The sequence below is a fragment of the Crinia signifera genome, chromosome 9 (genome assembly GCF_055691185.1).
Source record: "Crinia signifera chromosome 9, ASM5569118v1, whole genome shotgun sequence".
Taxonomy (NCBI): Eukaryota; Metazoa; Chordata; class Amphibia; order Anura; family Myobatrachidae; genus Crinia; species Crinia signifera.
Window position 1 is genome coordinate 142,094,504 of NC_139225.1, and position 25,863 is coordinate 142,120,366.

A 25,863-nucleotide genomic window follows, 5' to 3' on the forward strand; every position below is an offset into this window, starting at 1 on the left:
TGTATTGTTCAGCTGGCTGAACAGATCCAGGAGGCATCCAATTATCTAATAGACGCCTCTTCTGACGTCTGCATGGTTGCAGCCAAGGTTTCGGCCTTATCTATATCAGCTCGCAGAGCTCTCTGGTTACGCCAATGGCAGGCTGACGCAGAGTCCAAGCGTGCTGTGGAGGCCCTGGCGTTCAATGGGGAGGTTCTTTTCGGGCCAGAGCTCGACAAGTGGATCTCCCAAGCAACGGGGGGTAAGTCCCACTTCCTCCCCTCAGCGGCTCCTCCAGCTACACGCAGGACCCCTCAAAGGCCCTCCTTTCGGTCCTTTCGGCCTACGACCAGATTCAGAGGTCGTTCCAGAGGCGGAGCTCCATCTAGAGGCTCCAGAGGACGAGGCAGAGGCGCCTCGGCAGCTGTCCAGGAGCCCAAGTCCTCCAAGCCAGCCGCATGACTGTCCACGGTCTCATCTGGGGGATCCCAGAGTCGGGGCCCGACTGCTGTCCTTCTGTCACATCTGGCTGCAGTCTTGTCAGGACTCGTGGGTAAGGGATCTCGTGACCCAGGGTTACAAAATCCATTTCAGATTAGTCCCTCCAAACAGGTTTTTCAAGACCGGTCTCCCAGTCTCAGGAGACAAGGCGCAACTTCTGTTGTCAGCAATCAACAAGCTGCGGACAACGGGAGTTGTGATACCAGTACCCGAGGATCAGCGTACTCAGGGATACTACTCCAGTCTGTTCCTTGTGCCGAAGCCGGATGGCTCGGTAAGGCCTATACTAAATCTAAAGGATTTGAATCCGTTTCTACAAGCGGTCAAATTCAAGATGGAGTCCCTGCAGTCGGTGATTCAGGGACTGGAACAGGCAGAGTTCCTGGTATCCTTAGATATCAGGGACGCATACCTGCACATCCCCATCTGGCCTCCTCACCAGGCCTTCCTCCGGTTCGCTATACAGGAACAACACTGGCAGTTCCAGGCCCTGCCGTTCGGTCTCTCATCGGCCCCCAGGGTCTTCACCAAGGTGATGGCGGTGATGATGGAGGTCCTCAGGGCGCAGGGGATTACCATCATCCCCTACTTGGACGACCTTCTTCTGAAGAATCGTTCGAGGGAGGCCCTGTTGTCCAACATACGACTCACCCAGGAGACTCTCATCAGTCATGGGTGGATTCTGAACTTTGCAAAGTCTCAGCTACAGCCGTCCCAACGTCTTCTCTTTTTGGGGATGATTCTGGACACCCAGCAGATGAAGGTTTTTCTACCGCCCGACAAAGTTCAGTCCCTGCAGGTCCTGGTCAGGTCGGTCTTGCGACGGCCACAGGTAACGGTGCACCTTTGCACCAGACTCTTGGGGAAGATGGTGTCCTCCTTCGAGGCGGTACAATATGGCCGCTTCCACTCGCGCCAATTCCAGTTGTCTCTCCTTCACCAGTGGTCAGGGTCCCACCTGCATCTCCAGCAGCGGGTGACCCTGTCTCCTCGAGCCCGTCTGTCTCTGCTGTGGTGGCTCAACTCCGAAAACCTGCAAAGGGGCAGGAGGTTCGGCATATGGGAGTGGACTCTCCTCACCACAGACGCCAGCCTTCGAGGCTGGGGGGCGGTAACGCTGGAACACCAGTTCCAGGGTTTATGGACGAGGCAGGAGAGCTTACTCTCCATCAATGTGCTGGAACTCAGAGCAGTCTACTATGCTCTCCTGCAGGCGGGACACCTGCTGCGGAGCAGAGCAATCAGAGTTCAGTCCGACAACGCCACAGCCGTCGCCTACATAAACAAACAGGGCGGCACTCGGAGCAAGGCGGCGATGAAGGAAGTAAGCAGGATCATCCTCTGGGCTCATAATCATGCTCAGGCCTTGTCAGCGGTGTTCATCCCCGGAGTAGACAATTGGGAGGCCGACTTTCTAAGTCGGCAACATGCCCACCAGGGGGAGTGGTGCCTCAACCCTCAGGTATTTCAGTCCCTAGTACATCGTTGGGGGTGTCCGCAGGCGGATCTGATGGCGTCCCGCCACAACTTCCAGCTCCCAACATACTTCGCGCGGACTCGAGATCCTCAAGCCGCAGGGGTGGACGCTCTGGTCGCCCCTTGGCCGTTCCAGTTCATTTACCTCTTTCCTCCCTTTCCGCTGATACCTCGGGTATTACAGCGCATTCGCAGGGAGGGGGTAACAGCGCTTCTGATAGCGCCGGATTGGCCCCGGCGCTCGTGGTACACCAACCTGACGGATCTTCTAATCGACGAGCCGTGTCCGCTACCTCTTCAAGAGGACCTCCTCAGTCAGGGTCCCTTCATCTACCCAGATTTAGGACGTCTACATTTGACGGCGTGGCTGCTGAGAGGTCCATCTTGAGACATGCAGGTATCCCTAGGGCGGTGATACCTACAATGATGAGGGCCAGGAAGGAAGTCACCTCCAGACACTATCATCGTATTTTGAGATCCTATGTGGCGTGGTGCGAAAGACGCAGAGTGTCCTCTACTCTGTTCAAGAAGGCTCGGTTGCTCCTGTTTTTACAGGAGGGGTTAAACTCTGGACTTAGACTGAATACACTTAAGGTGCAGGTTTCAGCACTTTTAGTTTTTTTCCAGAAACGTATAGCTCTCATTCCGGAAGTCCACACGTTTTTCCAGGGGGTGCTGAGGCTTCAGCCCCCTATTCGTCCGCCTACGGCTCCCTGGGACCTAGAGTTGGTCCTCAGGTATTTGAGGTCATCGATTTTTGAGCCGTTAGAAGAGGTGGATCTTCGATATCTCACTTGGAAGGTGGTTCTTCTTTTGGCTCTGGCCTCGGCCAGGCGCGTTTCGGAACTGGGGGCGCTTTCTTGTCGCTCACCGTTCCTCCAGTTTCACCCGGACAGAGCAGAGCTCCGTACCAGTCTCTCCTTCCTTCCAAAGGTGGTCTCAGCGTTCCACGTGAACCAACCCATAGTGGTTCCAGCATTCACAGAGGCTTCACCTGAAGATAGGTCTTTGGATGTGGTGAGGGCCCTGCGGATTTATGTCTCTCGCACGGCCTCTCTTCGCAAGACGGATGTCTTGTTTGTTACCTACGACCCAGTGCGTCGTGGATGGCCAGCTTCAAAGCAAACGCTGGCCAGATGAATCCGTCTGACAATTCGTCAGGCATACCTTGCTGAGGCTCAGACGCCTCCTACTAACATAGGTGCGCACTCCACCAGATCGGTGGGTCCTTCATGGGCGGCTGCCCGTGGGGTCTCCTTGCAACAACTCTGTCGTGCTGCGACATGGTCAGGTCGGCACACCTTTGTGCGCTTTTATAGGTTTGATACCTTTGCGGCACCAGCTTCTCAGTTTGGCCGCTCTGTTTTAAGGGGATCTCAGCGCTCACCCACCCGGGTTAAAAGCTCTGGGACGTCCCCAGTGTAACTCCAGTGACACCTAGTGGATGAAGGAGAAACAGGGATTTTGTACTTACCGTAAATCCTTTTCTCCGAGTCCACAGGTGTCACTGGACGCCCACCTCAGCGCTGTTCTCCACCTGTTACGTTCAGTGTTAGGTTCCTATTGGGTAACCTCTGGAGTTTTCCCTTGTCAGGGTTATTTAAACATGGTTATTACACACCTGTCTCGTCTGGTTTGACTCTGTGTGTGTGTTTGTTTGTTTTTTATGTATATATATATATTCTTTTTCTACTATACGTATTGAATGATGTTATTGAATGATGTTATATTGTGATGAACCTCCTCTCGGATGTGTGTTATATCTTTCTGCTCCCTTTCGGGCATGATCTTTATGACTGCCTGGGAGGGGAAGTAGAAGGGGAGGAGTTGGTCACACTGATTATTTTAAAGTGCCCATGCTCCCTGTGGTCGCCTTCTATTCCCCCAGTGTAACTCCAGTGACACCTGTGGACTCGGAGAAAAGGATTTACGGTAAGTACAAAATCCCTGTTTATTCACTATATGCAGAATAACTTCTATATTAACACTGATTTGTTGAAGTTTTCTCTTCTGTATCTATAAGCACAAAACATAGGGGTAGATGTATGAAGCAGTGATAAGGGAGGAGACGTGATAAAGTGTCTGGTACTTTATCACCGGCCAATCAGCAGTCAGGAGCTGATTAGCCTGTGATAATGTACCAGGCAGTTTACCACTTCTCCTCCCTTATCCACTGCTTCACACATCTACCCCATAATTCCTAACCCTAAAGCCACAGCACATACATTATCTCATAAAACATTGTTAGAGCAGAATGACGCAGTGACACAGGGAGTGCGCTAATGACAGCGATGTAATGTGTGTGTAATCCTCTCCCGCAGTATCACGCTGACTCTTAGTAAGTATGTGATGTTTAATGAAAGGGTTCTTGTCACTGGTGCCCCAATGACCCCTTCTCTTTATAATCCTCCCGCCCCACCATCCATGCAGCTGATGTTACATTACACAGATGATGGCGATCGTCCTGCTATTTAGACCGTAAGAAACACACCGACCCCAAAGTCTTTATACCCCAAACCTGTGCGTATCTTCCCCCCCACCCCCTGTACCTATTGGTGTCCCACTTTCATTACCGGATGCAGCTAATTGCATTCTGTTTATCCCTATTAGCCCAGCACCCATCCTGTTAGCGTGGGTTATCTTTCCTTCAGGTTGTGTATATGTCCGATATATTTCGGCTGATTTCTGTGTTCAGGGGGACGTTCTAATTATGAAGTGTTCTGTTGAACTTTGTCTCCATTTTCTTTCTCTTGAACCCTTATATTTTATCTTATTCAGCTGTAGTTTATTTTATTTTTTTATTAACATTTATTTATATAGCGCACACATACTCTACGGCGCTGTACAAAGAATATTTGAACACTCACATCAGTCCCTGCCCCAGTGGAGCTTACAATCTATATTCCCTACCACATGTACACGCACACACAGGCATTCTAGGGTTAATTTGTTGGGAGACTATTAACCTACCAGTATATTTTTAGATTGTGGGAGGAAACCGGAGTACCCGGAGGAATCCACGCAAGTACGGGGAGAACATAAAAACTCTGCACAGTTAGGGCCATGGTGGGAATCGCATCCATGACCTCAGCGCTGTGAGGCAGTAATGCTAACCATTACACCATTGGTGCTGCCCTAGAAGTTCAGCCGACTTCATTGTTAAAATTGCATTTTTAGTGTTTTTTGCACCAGTATACTTTCAAATGGGTGCATTGTAAACCAAACCAGTAATCTAGGGACCTTCCAATACCCCTGAGGTACCCTGTATGTGGGGGAGGGGGGGGGGGGGGTTGTTCTAGCTGCCAGGTTAACAGGCTGCTACTTTTTGAGTCCTTCTGGATTCTATTACATTAATTTTAAAGTTTTCCGGAACTTATTGTTATACATTTTTCCTCCTGGACAATGCAGTTCGGGTCATCTGAGGGATCCTTTACCCCACCCTGGGTAGCCTACCATCTTGTGACTTCTCATCCAATACATTGAATCCAGTTTCACGCCCGACCATCAGATTGCCCTGTTGGCCTCTTCCGTTTCTTTTCACGGGACTGATTCATGACACCCCCTCCCTCTCTGTATCCCAGGAATGGGTTTTCCTGCCCCTGATGTAGAGCCCCAGAGCATGATGGGGATGTAGAAATGTTTGTGTACAGCGAATGAGGACAATTGAATGATGCACATAATCCATGCAGTAATTCTATACATGTATATTATAACACCCAAATCAGAGTCCTGATCTTCACAGAACATTACTGATGTGTCCAACAATAGATTCAGCCTTATTCAGGAGTCTGATTTTGGTCTAGCATTCAGCAGGATCCTAAGAGAATGGACTATGTTCATCCCCAGAGCATTAGGATGGACTAACCCTTTCCATGCACTTTTATTTAAATCTCTATTTTATTCAGTTTACAACATTATCAGTTTAGACCTTACCTGCGCCCCTTGGGCCTGTTTCTGAGTCAGACGCATCTGTGGCAGCTTTTGTGTAAAGCCACGGTGGCCACTCTATTCTTACTGCCCAATTGCGCCCATTTCCTATAGTCTTGCACATACAATGTGACCTGGGTGGCACCTACCACCGCCTTGTGATTTACGATCCTATCGGCAGGATATAAGTTCCTGGAGACACAGGGACTCCAAACTGCTCAGCTGGGTGCTGGGGATTCTGCGCATGTGCAGTCAGCGCTGACCCCTGGCTGTCTGAACTTCCCCGCTGGCAGTGCGATAAGTAGACCATAGACTACAATGGACTAGCTTCGTCCCAGAATGCCGGTAGCCCCGGGACCTAGTGCGATGCTGCCTGATATTGGTAAACCAGGCGGCATAGCATCCCAAATAAAAGCCTATGGGGGATGCGGCTGCTGGCGACAATGGAGGGATCGCTGCAGGTGTCAGATCTACCTGCTGTGGTCCCTTCTACGTACATGCTGGTGGTACTTCATATTCGTGGCTAACCCTCGAAAATGGAGGTTTTCGGGAATTAGCCGCAAATGTTAAAGGATAAAGGGGCCCCAAAATAGGATCCATCAATGGACGGAACAATCCATCTGTACTTTCAGTCTCTGTTCTTTTGTGCGTGCATGGTACGGCGCAGGCGGTATGCAAAGGCTTTCTGTTTATTTTGCAGATATGCGTGTGCTCCGTCCGCATGTGCGTCTGACTCCGAATCTGGCTCATTGCGTTTCTCGTCTAGACTTTTATCTAGTCCCAGAATCCCTTTCTCTTAGTTCTGCCTCCTGTTCAATCCCTCTTTCTGCAGATCCGTCTCTCCCCCCCCCCCCCCCCCCCCCCATTTTATTTTTTACCCATGAAAGTGATGAGTTAGAGGTTTGAAGTGAGTGGGGAGATGTTGGGATGGACAAGGTCGGATACGTTATTTCCCGGATCTCACTGCATTATTGTCTTTTTCTCCTTTTTAGCCCCAGGCAGAAAATTAGCACCGAAGCGAGCAGAGGGCGAGATCAAGCCGTACTCCCTGTCTGAGCGAGACTGTAAGGACTGGTAACCTGGGCGTATGAGGAGGGAATGGGGCGGCATCAGAGGGAGATTTAGGAGGACTGTATGGATCAAATGAAGGGAAATATAACTACAGGATCTATTATAATGCATGGGTAGTGGGGAAAAGACTATTACTATTCATTATATAGCCCAGGGGTTCCCAAAGTTTTTTAATCAAGGCACCCCAAAGCGCCAGAAATGTTTTCGCGGCACCCCTAGGCTAAAGTTTTCTCATTGAGAAAGTCAGAAACAAATATAAGTTAAATAAATTGTGCTTATATCTCATCCTTAGGATCAGTTATGTGGTAATGGACAGGATTTGGTACTGTCTGTCCCCAATTTGACTATTATAATGGACATAAATAATTTGAATTGGTCCTGGACCATCAACCCAGGGCACCCCTGCAAGTCCCACAAGGCACCCCAGGGTGCCACGGCACACCGTTTGGGAACCACTGATATAGCCCCATTCTACCAGGGAAGTTCTCAGCATGTACATTATAGCAGATGGTGAGGCTGCCATCTTTGAGGGTCATTCAGGTGCGGTTGTTCTTCCTACGCCTGTTGCAATTATATGGGCAGTTGCGATCATAAGGGCAGATAACCCCAGGATGACCTCCCAGGCCGCAGAACCCTCGCCGGTAGCAAGTGTGATCGCAACTGCTAATGTATGCAGGCCCAGAAACCCGCAATGACACGCCTACATTCATCTAACCACTCCCCATTACCACGCCTAACACTTGCTGTCACTCACTTTGCAACTAAACCCTTATCACTCGATATTTGCCGCTTTGCATCCGCACCAGAATGAGTATATTGCAATTTTAATCACCGACTTGAGTTTCTGCCCAATCAGAGGTTACGGTTGAAAGACTTCCATACACTGCTCCGTCTTCTGAGAGCAGTGTATTGGCATCTAATCTCCTTGAGCCACCTGGGACCTTCGGTCCTTCTGCATGTGATCCCCGTTGCATGGAGGGGGGGCAAGTCGGAAATCATATGTGCAGCACGTATGATCTCCGGCTCCGATTCGATGCGCACAGGACATCGGATCAGGTGTCAATCCATTTGGACACTTTTCACCCGTCAGCTGGATCTGTCGGAATCGGGTGAAAACAGGCCAAGTCGGACTTGTGTATGTGCACCTTAAACCTAGGTACGCACCTACAGATTTATCTGACCAGTCTGTCTGTCGGAACTAAAATGTGGTACAGTATAGGCGCATACGAGAATAGCACATTTGCTCCCAAAAACTAGAAAAAAGAGAAAATGGTCAATCAGACAAATTTGTTCAATACATTTGATTTAATAAATTTATCCCAATTGTGTTTTGTCCATTTTCAAGCGTTTGCGAGTGATTGTCGTTTGCTCCCATACATTACCAGATTTTTGTTCCCACCAGACAGATTGGACAGACAAATCTGTAGATGTGTTCCCAGCTCTAGTTCCCTACCACACACCCACAGAGCATGCTACAGTAGTTTACATTTAAGCCAGTTAACCTACATGAAGAGAACGTACAAACTTCATGAAGATAGGGATGATGCTGACCACGGCACCATCGTACTGGAAAGTACAACAAGAAAGAGTAGCTGGTAAAGGGACGTTGGTTGGTGCAGTATTGGACTGGTTCTCTTTTCCTATTTATTTTAGTTCTAAAACAAGAGGAAGGCCTTCCTTGGCCTCTCAGCCAGGGACAGTCCTCCCTTAACCGCGCCTGTAGCCTCGGTTCTTCACCCACACGGGCTTGCTCCCGATCGACACCAGGAGAAGATGAATTTATGAAGTCACTGAGAGCCTGTAGACCTCACTCGCTCCAGAGAGCGGCCAATGGTGAACAGGAGGATAATTCCCAGAGGAGAAGGACCAGGTAAGTAGGGTTACTGACGTCCATGGTAGGCCCAGCTCCTTCTAGCACAAACAAAACAAAGCACGTGTTCAACTCTTAGGTGGTTGGTCAGATTCATCCATATCCCTTTGAGCAGAGTTTCTCAGCGCTTCCTAAAGAACCCCATTACCATGCCATGATTTTAAAGATTTTGGGCAGTTATCCCAGATATGTCGCACAGTAACCTCCTCAAACTTAATAGTCTTCTCGGGGCAACTGAGAACTCTTATCGTCTGAGAAATGATAACAATACAATGTCTTTCTGTGCTAATTAATTATGGACAGATTTTCTTCTATCTGTCACCATGCATCTCTTTTCTCTGTCCCTGTCTCTTCTCTCCTCCCCCACTCCTACCCTCTCCGCCAGTTCCCTCACCCGCCCTCAGAGCATTCACCATTAACCCAATCTTTTATACGATCCGCCCGCAGTATGTATCCCAGACATCATTTCAGTGAGAACCCTAAATACTGGCACAACGCAACAGACTGGGTTATATCAATAATCCCATTCTGGAAGAATAATGTTTCTGTCACTGAATGCCTCCATTCCCTTTTTGTTAACGCGTCAATTGTATTATTTATTTCCATTTTTATTTTAAATTAAAACGACTTCACTTTGTGTAAATGGCAGAACTAGGGGCAGATGGTCACTTTGGATTTTTGCCTCCATCACATGTATTCGAGCCACTAGATCAGGATTGATTTGTTACCAGGGTCTGTGAATGTTTTGAGGTCAGATCACTGAGCTATTACTTGTTAATGGAGAGGATGTAGGTCAGCGGAGCCATACTCTGTGCTCTGTTACTACTAATAGTAGTAGTAACATTGCTATTAATCCTTGGATGCTCAGCTTTAGATGTCTGCAGTAACCTTGCTTTGCCACAGGGTGGTGCTGCAGCATTTATCCTAATTAATTATACACACTGGGACTTTTGTAAACTCCCAGCTGCTCTTCATGACATTGATAAAATATTGCTCCTTTTAAGTAGAATATTCTCTTTTGTCTTTTCCATCTGGTACGTGACACTAGGAGAATATTATTAGGGAGTTAAGAGCATGGAATCCTACTATGCAATGTGTGCATCAGTAAATTATGAACCGGGAATGTGTGTTTTTATACTGTACTAAGTCTATCAAGGTTGCTGTTTGCTTTTCTATATACATTGTTGAAGCGTGCCTCTCATCTACACAGGAACAGGTGACCACACTGAGGCACGAGGCACACAGTCTGCTTTGACCAGTGTAGGCCGCCAATCCAGGACGCTTTATAATGTAAACAAGTATTGTTAAAGCCGAGTCATTTTTAAGAACATTTTGAGATTCTTTCTCTTTGATAGAACATCGTCCTTATGTCGTGGGACGTCTGGCTAGGACTTTACTGAGCAACTGACACTCATAACGCTGATCCAAAAACACATACCTTCTATAATGTGTATATAATAATATAATACTTCTATATAATAAGACCCTGTTATTTGTAGTTGTGTAGATGCAAAATAAGGGCTAATTATGTTGCACTCTAATTCAATAGTACTTATATTTTAGTTGTAGGGGCACACACAAGCCAGTTTGGCTCCATATATAGCAATATAAAATAAAGTGACGTCATTGACTCCGTAACCTGTCCTACAGTACTGTCACATTTACCACTGGTATAGCTTATTATACAGATAGAAGTTAACATTTTGCTCCATTAACTAAAAATAAACCTAAAAAAACTTTTTTTTTTAAAGTGAACTCCCCAAACATTCCACCATGGCAGTTTAATACAACAAACATATTTAAGTGTTTGTATAGCTGCTCACTTTTGTCAGCAAAGTGTTATGGCCTTGTGAAGTTTGTATTATTATGGATCCTGTTTGTTACGCCAAGTACTCCACCTCCAATAACAGGTAATTGCTCAAATGACATCTGCCCTCTAAGCCGTAAGAATGTGTTTTGCTGGCTTTTGTTTGTTTGTTTATTTTTTTGTTCTCTTTCTGTGTAACCAGATTTTATACTTTTAATAGTACTAATTATACACATTTTGAACTGAATCCCTTGCACTCTTTGAACCTTTGTGGTTTGTCACCTACATACAGTTGCAGCAGTTGATGACCTCACGGAGGACTATATGTACTAAGCCGTGAAAATGTATAAAGTAGAGAGAGAGAAACTACCAAACAACTAGCTCCTGCCATTTTTGTAACACAGCTTGTAACAGGGTGGTAAGAAGCTGATTGGCTGGTGCTTTATCACTCTCGATGTGATCTCTTTTCAAGACTTCATACATCTGTCCATGAGTCACATGCTACCTAATTACTTTATAGGCTACAGCAAAGACATGGATGCCTCTGATGGGTGTTTGTTCACTGTCCTAGTATTGCTAGTACATAATAGCTGCACCCCTCATTTGAACAGATTTGGTTCTAGAAAGCAATTTTATTATGCTAAGAGCACACCTACTTCTACTCTGTTCTGCCCCTCTGCAGATGATCAGAGTTGGTAATGACAGGGTCCTCTTCTGTGGTTTAACTAGACCAGGCATGGACAAAGCTGCTGTGACACTACACATCCCAGCATGCCTTGCCAGTTTAACATTCCCTAATGGCAAAACTGTGGCAAGGCATGATGGGACTTGTGATTTCACAACAGCTGGAGGGCCATAGTTTGGACATGCCTCAACTAGACAAAAGTATTATCAGGCACTGTGAAAAATGTATATAATATATACATTGAAAGATAAAGGTCAGCGTCTTCTCCCAACAAACTTGCAACTGGCAGCAGGGAACCCATAGAGAGGGAGTGTGTTGATTCTAGGCCAAATAGCAAAAAAGGCCAATTGGCGATTTTCCCTATTTAGGGTGTTATGCTGAATAACCCCCTAAATCCACAAGACCCACTAGCAGTCCAGGTTTTCAGGATATCTATGCTTGAGCACATATGCTTAAATCAAAATAACAAGTACTGTTATAAGTCACCTGTGCTTAAGTATGGCTTTCCATAAAAACGTATACTGATAGTATGCCTTGTGGACCGAGGTTGGGAAACACTGCAGTAACAGGATGGTCCTTTGGCGGGGAAGCTCACACATAAGTGCTACGTACAATGTAGACTTCCCTGATCTCACCACACTGTAATGATTTATTTACACCAACTGACGCGTTTCGTCAAGTGAAAGGGCTGGTACTAAGGGAGTGAGCGGTTAGACTTTCATATGTCATGTGTGGAACAGTGGACACTGTGGAATGAGTATTCCACAGTGTCCACTGTTCCACACATGGGATTGGTGGAAACTAAGCTTCTGAAGGTAGGGCCGCTGTATGTAGGTGACAAGTAAACTTTAAAGGAATGGTTTGCGCAGTGTGTTTTATAATGGGTGAATATTTGAATTAACTCGATCAATAAAGACACAGGATGGTAAAGAGGTTGTGTGTCAGTACTTTTACCTGCATCTGGTCAGATATTTCTATATTAATCGCCAGGTCTCTGACAACGACAACATGAATGATGAGTCCTGTAAAGAGAAAAAGATGGGAATAATGTATAAACTGGGGGTTTGTATATCAATTTAAAAGGACAAAGCATGTGGTTCCGTACAGTCACGAGATTATGCAGAAGGAAATTACAGATTAGTAGACATTATGGGGGTTATTCTAGTTCACTCTTTCTGACAAAATCCTTCTTAGGTGGACAAAACCATGTGCAGATGTAACATGTGCAGAGAGATTTAGATTTGGGTGGGGTTTTTCTTCAAAGAGAGATCTATATTGCAGTGTAAAATCATGCAGTCAGTATTTTCCCTGCACAGAAACAAAATAACTCGCCCAAATCTAATTCTCTCTGCACATGTTACATCTTCCCCCCTGCAGTGCACATGGTTTTGTCCATCTAAGAAGGATTTTGTCAGAAAGAATGAACTAGAATAAACCCCTATGTCCCAACTGTAATTTCCCTTTCTTAAAAAAAAAATGCTGTTTCAGATTTCACCACTAAATTGCCGAAATCTCCAAGCATGCTGCAATTTGCAGGTTATTACTTTTATTTAATTGATCTTCAACCCAAAGGATCACTTTTGATGGTCTGCCTCTTACCTTTCATTTATACATATATATACATACATACAATCTGCTGTGCCAATCGCAATCAGTAGTGGGCAATTGTCCTGATAGCCCAGGGGGTGTTGATTTATGTAATCTAATCCGTACAGTCTGCTTGTTCATCCTGATGACCTCTTTCAGATGGGGGCTCGTCTGACCTCTGACTGCAACAATGCAAAGAAATTTAACGTAACAACAATATAGATCATTTCTTCCAATATGAGCCTATAAAGTCAACAAAATCTGGTCTTTAATCATCTGTCGCTATTGCGGGTTTAAAAAATATATGTATACATGTACGAGGGGAGTGCAGTAAGTTCCCGGATGCGCATAAAGTATTATTTATACAAACAAAAAGTGTACATTCAATTTTTTTGCAAAGTATTCGTCAGTGGATCTATACAAAGTTGAATGCGCTCAAACTACTTGGTGACGCAGCTTGACCAGTCTGTAGAAGTTATGTCTTCTACCTGCTGGACAAAGATCTCCACTGCAGCTTCCATTGGTTCAAGATGGCCATATTGTGCTTGATTTGGGGTACACAAAGAAGTTGCAGGGTGCCATGTCTAGACTGTACGATGAAGGCCAATGCTCCTGGGTGTAATCATGGGCCAGAAAATCCACCACTTTCTTGGACTTTTGGATAAGTGAATCATATTGATGGAGACGGGTACCACAAGTGCGAGTTCTAGGACTGAGCCTGGAATTTACTTCCAGCACTTGCCGAAGAGATTGACTGTTATACAAGTCTCCAGTTACAGTTCACCAGTGGTATAGTAGCTACATGACCAGTCTTTGCTACAGAAACAGCCCCATCTGCTTTGCCATGCCTATCTATCTGGGGTCTATCCTGATCTCGTTCTATAACTGGGCCAAGGTCACCATGGGCTCCACCTAAAGTATGGCCTGCACAATAGCAATGTTGTCCTCGTTGGTGGAACCCGGTTGTCCACAGCGCTCTTCTCCAGTGCTGAAATTCTGAAAAACTGCACCAACACAGTGGTTCGGGAGGGAGTTTCCTCTACGGAGGCAGATCACAGTTGGTTAGAACTCTCCTGCTCTTGCAGACCACTCTTGTAGTGGTAGAAGGTCCTGGCTCTCCAGTGGCCTCTGCTTAACTCCATAACGAGCTTCTGAAGGAAGAGAACCTCTTCGGTGTGCAATGCTGCTGCTGCTGCTTATATACTGTTCTGTGCCCTAACATTCCATAATAACTGTAGTCAGAGATTACAGGTGACACCCGGACAGTCAGGGGTTTATTTACTAAGATGGGAGTTCTATTGAAGATGGGATGTTGCTATGGACAACCAATCAGATTCTATCTATTATCTTCTAGAAGGTGCTAAATAAGTAGATTTTGATAGGTTGCTATAGGCAACATCCCATCTTCAATAAACTCCCATCTTAGTAAATAGACCCCTCAGATTGTGTCTACACTACCTATGCACTGCCTATCCGGGAACTTATTCCCTCCCCCCCCCCCGTATTGTCCAGCTAGCCCCACCGATAAAACCAAGATTGTTTTCTATAGAAAATTAAGGAGTTAGAAAAATATTTGTCACTTTCACCACTACTTTCTATATGTAGAGACCGTGCGCTTCCTATAATCTGCACCTGAATGACCCCCGGTATCTGCACCTTCAGAAGCCACTTCACTGTCTCCGCCAGCGTGATGTCACCAAACATCCTTAGTCGGATGGTCCGATGCTGCATCCTCAGAAACTGGCAGGAAGTGTCTACTTACCCAACGCCTCTTTATGGGACCTATACACGGGGCGATTTCAGGGCATTTTCGAAGCAATAAATCGCTTCGAAAATGCCCCTCCATCGCTCCTTGGCCCTTATTCTGGTTCACTCGCAAAGGCAAATTCCTTCTCAAATAGACAAAACCATGTGCACTGCAGGGGGGCAGATGTAACTTGTGCAGATATTTAGATTTGGGTGAGTTATTTTGTTTCCGTGCAGGGAAAATACTGATTGCTTTATTTTTTTACACTGCAATATACAGATGGAGCCCCTCTCTTTCATTGCTGGCGCTCGCCAGAACGTCCCCGCTGGCGGAGAGGTACTCCATCAGACATGCGCGTCCCAGTCACTCGGCAGCTGGGCGGTATGACCCTACCCGTCTCTGCTTCAGGGAGACAGGCAGGGTTAGGGGGGTTCGGGGCGGTTGATGGGGACGGGGGAGGCGGCGAACGGGGCGCGCGTGCATCCCGTGCCCCTGCAAGTATGATCTGCACTCCATCTCTAGATATCACTTTGAAGTAAAACCCCACCCCAACTTTTCTGACCCCTCCTGCTTAAAACCCAAAAAGTCAGAAGGATCATGAGGCCCCACTTTCAAAGTCTGTATTCATACTGAAAATAAAGATCAAGCGAGCTTTTGCCCTGCGCGTCGCTATCGCAAGGCGATTAATATCCATCATGCTGGATAAATCTATAATCGCTGGTGTCGGGGCTTGTTCTCATCGGAGAACACTGACAGATTTCTCAGTGCTGTCACACAACTGTGCGCCGAACGATTGTGCTCAGAAAGCTCAGCACATCTCCCTGTGTGTAGGCCTCATAAATTCATTAGCATATTATTGCACAGCCTCTGAATACAGAGATGAAGCAGCTGTGCTAACGGCGCCCATCTCCAAGTAAGGCCCTTTATTAGTGAAGTCATCCGGAACGCACCTTTTATAATCCAGAACGATGTTGTAAATCATGTTTACAGTGCTGCAGATAGCGTTCTTAGTAACGTTATCATTACGGGATTGACCTCGCACTGCCCTCCTACCCTATTAATCTTTTATTACACCTGCTGAACCCGCTAAGGTAGTGAGCTTCCTTTCGGCTTGCCTGTACTGGTGCCTGCCCTCCCGGTTCTCTGGCTAATGACTGAATAGCTGCAGTCACTGCCGTACCCCGGGATATATGAGCGAAGCAGCCAGACACAATAGATTGCCTGTTTCCTACAGACATCCCCGGGCGCTTCTAGATCCAGAGTTCCCAACGTCATGACAACCCAGCAATTACCAGGATGCCCGGCACAAGTCATTATGTACTTATGAATGTGTTTTGGCTGGAAGAATGCATTTGGGAAATAATTCTGCATTGTGTTCTGCAGTATATCGTACTCTGCACTTAGAAGTGACCTTTTATAACCATCTACAGTTATAGTGCTACATAGGTTATCAGTGACTTTCTATAAGTGATAATGCAATATCTACTGTATTCTCTATATTATATGAATATTCGCATACCTCCCAACTTTGCGTCCTCAGCAGTTGGGACACCCAGAAGCGGGCAAAAATTTTCGGGGTGTGTGGCCTAATTGTAGGGGCGTGGCCTATACTCGTGGCTCCCGCGAGGCCACGCCCCCATTTTAGTCATTGTGGGGGCATGCCCAGCAGCTCACAGACATGCCCCCCCCCCGCCGCCGCCGCGGGACACTGCCGGCCGCGGGAGGGACGCGGGAATGTCCCCAAAAATCGGGACGTTGGGAGGTATGTATTAGAAGTCACTGGTTTGTGTACAAGGCTGTAGGCCGGTGCTATAAAGGCCACAGTAATCCAAAGGCAATGCTCAAATCTATAATATACAGGGGGGTGCATTAATCCTTTTATTACACACTAGATAAAAGCCCGGCTTCTGCATTGTACTTTCACTTTGAGATGTGGCAGTTTTTTTTTTACTTTCAGTTTGCGCTGTGACCGTTTTAAGCCCACAAACTCTCCACCCCAACCCCAGTCACAATCTGTTCCTACCTCCAATCTCTGTCTTCACAGCTCCCTCTCTCCATACCCAGCAAGTTTGAAACAGATCAGTGTCCCTGCAAAAATTATTTTCACTTTCTGTTATGACATATTTGAGCACACAAAGGAGTAATTTGGTCCCTCTATTATTTGCTCATTAGTTATGGCTTTATAGTGTAATTGTGGGGGCGGGGGGAGACCAAATTCCATGGGTTGACCCTCTGCAGTAGAACAGGACTCGGTTAACACCTTTCTAACTACACTTTAAGGTCCCAGCTGAAGTTGTGACTATTCTTTGAAAGAAGTCAGTTGTGATATATTAAATGTAATGAGTCCGTTGCATATAAGAAACCACGGGTGGGCGAGGAAGCTGTATGTCCCAGCAATGTAACCTAATGACAGACAGCACTTGTCACATCCCAGAACAGGAAACCTCTATGGTCATGTGAATGTGATAAATGGATTACATTAGCTGACTGCTATCCGTTCTGCCATTGAATCCTCTCTGATTGACAGCTGCCAAGATCAGATCTGTCCCCAAGGTGGAGGTTTTGCGCTGCATTAAGAGTGCTGCCCCTGTCGCCATTTATTGATTCAAGTCAATGACTTGGCATGCCAGACAGGCTTTCCTGCAACGTTGGTAACATGCGCTGTTAATTGGGCATCCAATGATCCTCTGCAATCAACTGATATCCTATTAAGATGCTAGGTAGGAGGTTGGTTATAGGGAGACAGATGGAAGACAGAAATGTTGTAGAATAAGACACACGTGAGGGTGGATGTCACCATTTGTCATTTCTCTCCTCATTCTCTGCTTTCTGCGTCCTACGCGTTTCACATCAATCACCTTTAACTTCCTCATCTCCGTCCATCCTCCATCTCTTCCCATCCGCATGTCTCTGCTGCCCGATCCTTCTTTCCCCTCCTGTCTCTGTCACTTTGTCTCTCAGCGATATGAATCTCTCCCGCGGACTCCTGGCTCAGAAAAGCGGATACAGTCGCTACAGGTCTCCTCCGCTTCTCACCAGAGCGCCACCTACAGGTATGTGTACATTTACAGTGTATTGTCCTATATAACATTACATGCATATGGAATGCGTCTTTTAATCAAACTGTATATAAAAGTAGAAGGCCGCTGTTTGTACATATCAGTATTTGCCAAGGTGCCGTCATACACAGTATGAAAAAAGATGACTTTCAGGAACTTAACAAATCGAAAATATATTGTTACTGCCGATGTTAAAAGGAATACGCAGTTTCTGTCATTATTCTCAGCAGTATCTGTGTCCCATAGGAAGGATCCTGGGCTCCTTAGCTTCAGGCTTATCTACCGCATACTGGTACTACCGAATCTATAGACTTCTGTGAGCCCTGGCTGCAGCCTAACCCTAACCTCCCGCATACTGGTACTACCAGATCTATAGACCTCTCAATGCCCAGGCTGCAGCCTAACCCTAACCTACTGCATACTGGTACTACCGGATCTATATACCTCTCCGAGCCCAGGCTGCAGCCTAACCTACCGCATACTGGTAATACCGGATCTATAGACCTCTCCGAGCCCAGGCTGCAGCCTAACCCTAACCTCCCGCATACTGGTACTACCGGATCTATAGCCCTTTCCGAGCCCAGGCTGCAGCCTAACCTACCGCATACTGGTAATACCGGATCTATAGACCTCTCTGAGCCCAGGCTGCAGCCTAACCCTAACCTCCCGCATACTGGTACTACCGGAGCTATAGACCTCTCCGAGCCCAGGCTGCAGCCTAACCCTAACCTCCCGCATACTGGTACTACCGGAGCTATAGACCTCTCCGAGCCCAGGCTGCAGCCTAACCCTAACCTCCCGCATACTGGTAATACCGGATCTATATACCTCTCCGAGCCCAGGCTGCAGCCTAACCCTAACCTACCGCATACTGGTACTACCGGATATATAGACCTCTCCGAGCCCAGGCTGCAGCATAACCCTAACCTCCCGAATACTGGTAATACCGGATCTATAAACCTCTCCGAGCCCAGGCTGCAGCCTAACCCTAACCTACTGCATACTGGTAATACCGGATCTATAGACCTCTCTGAGCCCAGGCTGCAGCGTAACCCTAACCTCCCGCATACTGGTAATACCGGAGCTATAGACCTCTCCGAGCCCAGGCTGCAGCCTAACCCTAACCTACTGCATACTGGTAATACCGGATCTATAGACCTCTCTGAGCCCAGGCTGCAGCGTAACCCTAACCTCCCGCATACTGGTAATACCGGAGCTATAGACCTCTGTGAGCCCAGGCTGCAGCCTAACCCTAACCTCCTGCATACTGGTACTACCAGATCTATAGACCTTTCCGAGCCCAGGCTGCAGCCTAACCTACCGCATACTGGTAATACCGGATCTATAGACCTCTCTGAGCCCAGGCTGCAGCCTAACCCTAACCTACTGCATACTGGTACTACCGGAGCTATAGACCTCTGTGAGCCCAGGCTGCAGCCTAACCCTAACCTCCCGCATACTGGTACTAACGGAGCTATAGACCTCTGTGAGCCCAGGCTGCAGCCTAACCCTAACCTCCCGCATACTGGTACTACCGGAGCTATAGACCTCTCCGAGCCCAGGCTGCAGCCTAACCCTAACCTCCCGCATACTGGTAATACCGGATCTATATACCTCTCCGAGCCCAGGCTGCAGCCTAACCCTAACCTACCGCATACTGGTACTACAGGAGCTATAGACCTCTCCGAGCCCAGGCTGCAGCCTAACCTACCGCATACTGGTACTACCGGATCTATAGACCTCTCCGAGCCCAGGCTGCAGCATAACCCTAACCTCCCGAATACTGGTAATACCGGATCTATAAACCTCTCCGAGCCCAGGCTGCAGCCTAACCCTAACCTACTGCATACTGGTAATACCGGATCTATAGACCTCTCTGAGCCCAGGCTGCAGCGTAACCCTAACCTCCCGCATACTGGTAATACCGGATCTATAAACCTCTCCGAGCCCAGGCTGCAGCCTAACCCTAACCTCCCGCATACTGGTACTACCGGATCTATAGACCTATCCGAGCCCAGGCTGCAGCCTAACCCTAACCTCCCGCATACTGGTACTACCGGATCTATAGACCTATCCGAGCCCAGGCTGCAGCCTAACCCTAATCTCCTGCATGCTGGTACTACCGAATCTATAGACCTCTCCGAGCCCAGGCTGCAGCCTAACCCTAACCTACTGCATACTGGTAATACCATATCTTTAGACCTCTCCGAGCCCAGGCTGCAGCCTAACACTAACCTACTGCATACTGGTACTACTGGAGCTATAGACCTCTGTGAGCCCAGGCTGCAGCTTAACCCTAACCTCCCGCATACTGGTACTATCGGATCTATAAACCTCTCCGAGCCCAGGCTGCAGCCTAACCCTAACCTACTGCATACTGGTAATACCGGATCTATAGACCTCTCCGAGCTCAGGCTGCAACCTAACCTCCCGCATACTAGTACTACCGGATCTATAGACCTCTGTGAGCCCAGGCTGCAGCCTAACCCTAACCTCCCGCATACTGGTACTACCGCATCTATAGACCTATCCAAGCCCAGGCTGCAGCCTAACCCTAACCTCCCACATACTGGTACTACCGGATCTATAGACCTTTCCGAGCCCAGGCTGCAGCCTAACCTACCGCATACTGGTAATACCGGAGCTATAGACCACTCTGAGCCCTAGTTGCAACCTAACCTTCTGCATACTGGTAATACAGATCTATAGACCTCTCTGAGCCCAGGCTGCAGCCTAACCTACCACATACTGGTACTACCGGATCTATAGATTTCTCCGAGCCCAGGCTGCAGCCTAACCCTAACCTCCCGCATACTGGTAATACAGATCTATAGACCTCTCCGAGCCCAGGCTGCAGCCTAACCCTAACCTCCCGCATACTGGTAATACCGGATCTATAGACCTCTCCAAGCCCAGGCTGCAGCCTAACCCTAGCCTCCCGCATACTGGTACTACCGGATCTATAGACCTCTCCGAGCCCAGGCTGCAGCCTAACCCTAACCTCCCGCATACTGGTAATACCGGATCTATAGACCTCTCTGAGTCCAGGCTGCAGCCTAACCTACTGCTTACTGTTACTACCGGATCTATAGACCTCTCCGAGCCCAGGCTGCAGCCTAATTGCCCCCTTACATTTGTCCGACTTGTCATAACGACAAGTCGGACCCGATTGTCCCAGCAGCTCCCTGGGAGGGATCTCATGCGATGGCACTTCATGTGCCAAGTTTTGCATGTGATGAATCGCATGCGATTTATCACATGCCACTCCCAGGGAGCTGCAGGGACAATGGGAGCGGGGGACAGCAGCAGGAATATGCCCGCAAACAGAGAGTGGGCAGGAGGGGGGTCGGGGGGCAGGAAGCCGCTGGGCAGGGAGCAGGGGGGGCGGCGGCGCAGAGTACCAGGGAGCCGGGCAGGAGAACACGATGCAGCAGCAGCACTTCCAAAAAAAAAGAAAAACCCCATACAAACGAATAGGAAGCCATTGATTGGCTGAGACCTCTCCTATGGCTTCCTATGCGTTTGTATGGCCCTTTTTTTTTTTTTTTTTGAAGTGCTGCTGCTGCAGCGTCTTCTCCTGCCCGGCTCCCTGGTACTCTGCGCCGCCGCCCCCTGCTCCCGCTGATGCTGCCCGGCTCCCTGCGCCTGACTCTGGTAGGTCCCCTGTTGTGGGGGAGCACGGCTCCGGGCAGCACATAAGATTTAGCAAATCTTATGTGCAGCCCGTCCGACCTCCCATCTCCGATCCGATGCGCACGGGGCCGCGCATCGGGTCGGAGGGGATGTCACCATATGCGATTTGGGACGATTTCACGGCCCGATTCATCCGAATCGGGCAAAATCGTGCCCAAATCGCATAATGTAAGGGGGCCTTAACCCTAACCTCCCGTATACTGGTACTACCGGATCTATAGACCTCTGTGAGCCCAGGCTGCAGCCTAACCCTAACCTCCCGCATACTGGTAATACAGATCTATAGACCTCTCCGAGCCCAGGCTGCAGCCTAACCTCCCGCATACTGGTACTACCGGATCTATAGACCTCTCTGAGCCCAGGCTGCAGCCTAACCCTAACCTCCCGCATACTGGTAATACAGATCTATAGACCTCTCCGAGCCCAGGCTGCAGCCTAACCTCCCGCATACTGGTAATACCGGATCTATAGACCTCTCCGAGCCCAGGCTGCAGCCTAACCCTAACCTCCCGCATACTGGTAATACAGATCTATAGACCTCTCCCAGCCCAGGCTGCAGCCTAACCTCCCGCATACTGGTACTACCGGATCTATAGACCTCTCTGAGCCCAGGCTGCAGCCTAACCCTAACCTCCCGCATACTGGTAATACAGATCTATAGACCTCTCCGAGCCCAGGCTGCAGCCTAACCTCCCGCATACTGGTAATACCGGATCTATAGACCTCTCCGAGCCCAGGCTGCAGCCTAACCCTAACCTCCCGCATACTGGTAATACAGATCTATAGACCTCTCCGAGCCCAGGCTGCAGCCTAACCTCCCGCATACTGGTAATACCGGATCTATAGACCTCTCCGAGCCCTGGCTGCAGCCTAACCCGAAAATTGTTGACCGTGTTAATGTTGTCATTATGACTGCATACACTGGGGTGTCATAGTCACTATTGGGGTCCATTATACTTGGCCTCTGCGTTCAGTGAATGAGTAGTTTCCTTAGTAGTTGTCCCTATGCTATACGTGTACTATTTGCTTTATTGTCGGTTTAGGTTTATATTCCGTTATTTTGTTCCCTTTTGCAGCATGAAATAAACTGATAAGAAAATTGTGCAACATATCTGTAACTGCTGCATGTATGTATGTATGTGTGTATGTGTGTGTGCGTCTGACTTACATTTATATTGTCTCTCTTTCACTTTCTAGTGGATATTAACGAAGAGCAAAATAAAGCCAATAAAGGGTAAGAATGATCTGCATGGCCCTGCGGGGGGGGAGGGGGGGGGGGGGCGGGGTGACATTTATAGCTCAATGCCCTGGAGGGGGGAGAATGAAGGGGGGAGGGTGACATTTATAGCTCCATTCCGTGTCGCCCTGCAAGGGGGGGCGGTGTGGCATTTACAGTGGGGATTGAAAGTTTGGGCACCCCAGGCAAAAATACATTTAAATGTGCAAAAGGAAGCCAAGGAAAAATGGAAAAACCTCCAAAAGGCATCAAATTACAGATTAGACATTCTTAGAACATGTCAAAAAAGTTTGATTTTATTTCCATCATTTACACTTTCAAAATAACAGAAAACAAAAAATGGCGTCTGCAAAAGTTTGGGCACCCTGCAGAGTTTATAGCATGTCCTTTGGAGAGCTGAGACCTGGCAGTGTCATGGATTGTTCTCAATCATCGTCTGGAAAGACCAGGTGATGTCAATCTCAAAGGTTTTAAAAGCCCAGACTCATCTGACCTTGCCCCAACAATCAGCACCATGGGTTCCTCTAAGCAGTTGTGTAGAACACTGGCCCTTATTCTGATCGGTGCGGAAATTCCCGCATGCGGACGGACCGCCGATGTTGATCGTCTGCGCATGTGCAGAGGTCACTCTGCGCATGTGCAGGCGATTTCGCCGCACGGATTCTTTATACGCCGCACAGGGGTCGTAGAGGGGCGTGAGGGGCTACTTAGCCTCATTACCCTATGCATACGCCCCGCGTTTCATGGGCGTTCCCATGCAAACGCGGGGCGTATGCATGGTAATGAGGCCGTGACGCGTGGGTACGGGGCGGGCATCTGACATCGCCGGATGTCAGCTGCCCGCCCCCATACATGATTTCACACGGACAAGTGTCCGTGTGGTCTTGTGTTGCGGTACCTGGTGGAGCGTGCGGCCCTGCATTCGATGTTCGGCGACCATCGAATGCAGGGGCTGCTCCCAAGACGGAGGAGGCGTATCCCCGTCCAATTTCATGCGGATCGCCACATATCCGCATACGGACGGCAGGTGGCGATCCGTATGGAAGGCGGGGATTCGCCTGCACGGTTGCGGCCGCATATTCTGATCGGGCCGCACCGTTGAGAATAAGGGCCACTGAAACTAAGAATAGTTGATGCTCGCAAAGCAGGAGAAGGCTATAAGAAGATAGCAAAGCGTTATCAGATGCCCATATCCTCTGTTCGGAATGTAATTAAGAAATGGTAGTCATCGGGAACAGAGGAAGTTAAAGCAAGATCTGGAAGACCAAGAAAAAATATCAGACAGAACAGCTCGCAGGATTGTGAGAAAAGCAAGTCAAACTCCACGTTTGACTGCATGATCCCTCCAGGAAGATCTGTCAGACACAAGTTGTGGTACACGATTCCACTATAAAGAGATACTTGTACAAATATGGTCTTCATGGAAGAATCATCAGAAGAAAACCTCTTCTACGTCCTCACCACAAAAATCATCGTTTAAAGTTTGCAAATGAACATATAGACAAGCCTGATGCGTTTTGGAATCAAGTTCTGTGGACCGATGAGGTTAAAATAGAACATTTTGGCCAGAATGAGCAAAGGTACGTTTGAAGAAGGAAGGGCACAGAATTTAATGAAAAGAACCTTTGTCTAACTGTTAAGCATGGGCTTGGATCAATCATGCTTTGGGGTTGTATTACAGCCAGTGGCTCAGGGAACATTTCACGAGTAGAAAGAAAAATGGATTCAAAAAGATTCCAGTAAATTTTTGACGTTAACTTGATGCCATCTGTGAAAAAGCTGAAGTTAAAGAGAAGCTGGCTTCTACAAATGGATAATGATCCTAAACAAACCTCAAAATCCACGGTGGATTACATCAAGAGGCGTAAACTGAAGGTTTTGCCATGGCCTTCACAATCTCCTGACCTCAACATAATTGAAAATTTATGGATAGACCTTAAAAGAGCAGTGCGTCACAGGCAGCCCAGGAAACTCAAAGAACTGGAAGATTTTGTAAGGAAGAATGGGCGAAGATACCTCAAACAAGAATTGAAAGACTCTTAGCTGGCTACAAAAAGCGTTTACAAGCTGTGATACTTGCCAAAGGGGGCAGTACAAGGTACTATCTCTGCAGGGTGCCCAAACTTTTGCAGATGCCATTTTTTTGTTTTCTGTTATTTTGAAAGTGTAAATGATGGAAATAAAATCCAAACCTTTTTTGACATGCTCTAAGAATGTCTAATCTGTAATTTGATGCCTTTTGGAGGTTTTTCCATCTTTCCTTGGCTTCTTTTTGCACATTAAAATGAATTTTTGCCTGGGGTGCCCAAACTTTCGATCCCCACTGTATAGCTCCATTCCGAGTTGCCCTGCAGGGGAAGGGGGGGGGGTTGACATTTAGAGCTTCATTCCGTGGGAGGGTGACCGGTATAGCTTCATACGGTGTCGCCCAGAAGGGGAAGGGACAAATGTGCTGGGTCATACTACAGATTGAAGAACAGACAGCCTGATTCAGACCTGTTTGACAGGCTGTTAATTATCAGCCCGTGCAATTATCGAACGACCGCGCATGGGCATGGTACACTGTGTGAATGCTGAGGTCACCCGAGTAAGTCTAGTTACTCAGCGGCTACGAACAGGGTGAAGACCAATCGATGAGGAACAATGCATTATGTCTCCCCAGAGTGAGAAGAGATCCGGCAGCAGAAGAATCCCCTGATATGAACGGCCAGCCCGGAACTGACCAAACAGACGTTAAACAGCGGCATCATGAACAAACCGTAACGATGTCCAACCAACAGACAGCGGGGACATATAAGAGCCCACTAAGAGACGAGGGACATAATAAATCCTTCAGCCCAGATGTTTCCAAGTCTCCTTGGTTGGAGCAGTCATCATGGACGGTGTTGGGCACACCAATGAATGCACAATGGGTGAAGCGGAAACAGGAGCTGCGGGGAACACGTCCGTGGTGAGAGGCAGCCATTGCAGGAGGCCGCAGGGCAGGAGGCGGCGCCCGGCACAGACACTTTCTTACATTACGCACTTTATACAGAACAATAAATCACACAGGGTTTTATATCAATATTCTTCTGTTTCATATATCCTTCCACTTCCCACACAACAAATAGTATTATCATAGCTTACCGATACCACTCGATGGACCGATGGCTTGTTTCAGCCTAATTTACTATACAACTATATCCTGGATCATAGAGAGAATCCTTTTATTTATTTATTTATTT

At 47.8% G+C, this 25,863-nt stretch overlaps 1 protein-coding gene across 1 annotated transcript in view; it reads left to right on the forward strand.

Annotated features, from left to right (window-relative positions):
- The window catches only part of ATAT1 (alpha tubulin acetyltransferase 1), a 37,431-nt gene extending 11,728 nt beyond the window's left edge, over positions 1 to 25,703 (forward strand). The window contains exons 9-13 of the mRNA XM_083160009.1: positions 6,876 to 6,947; positions 8,608 to 8,824; positions 17,612 to 17,703; positions 22,600 to 22,636; positions 25,302 to 25,703. Of these exons, the coding sequence (XP_083016135.1) occupies positions 6,876 to 6,947; positions 8,608 to 8,824; positions 17,612 to 17,703; positions 22,600 to 22,636; positions 25,302 to 25,593 (710 nt within the window). The 3' untranslated portion in view covers positions 25,594 to 25,703. The remainder of the gene's footprint in view (positions 1 to 6,875; positions 6,948 to 8,607; positions 8,825 to 17,611; positions 17,704 to 22,599; positions 22,637 to 25,301) is intronic.
- Positions 25,704 to 25,863: the final 160 nt, after the last annotated feature.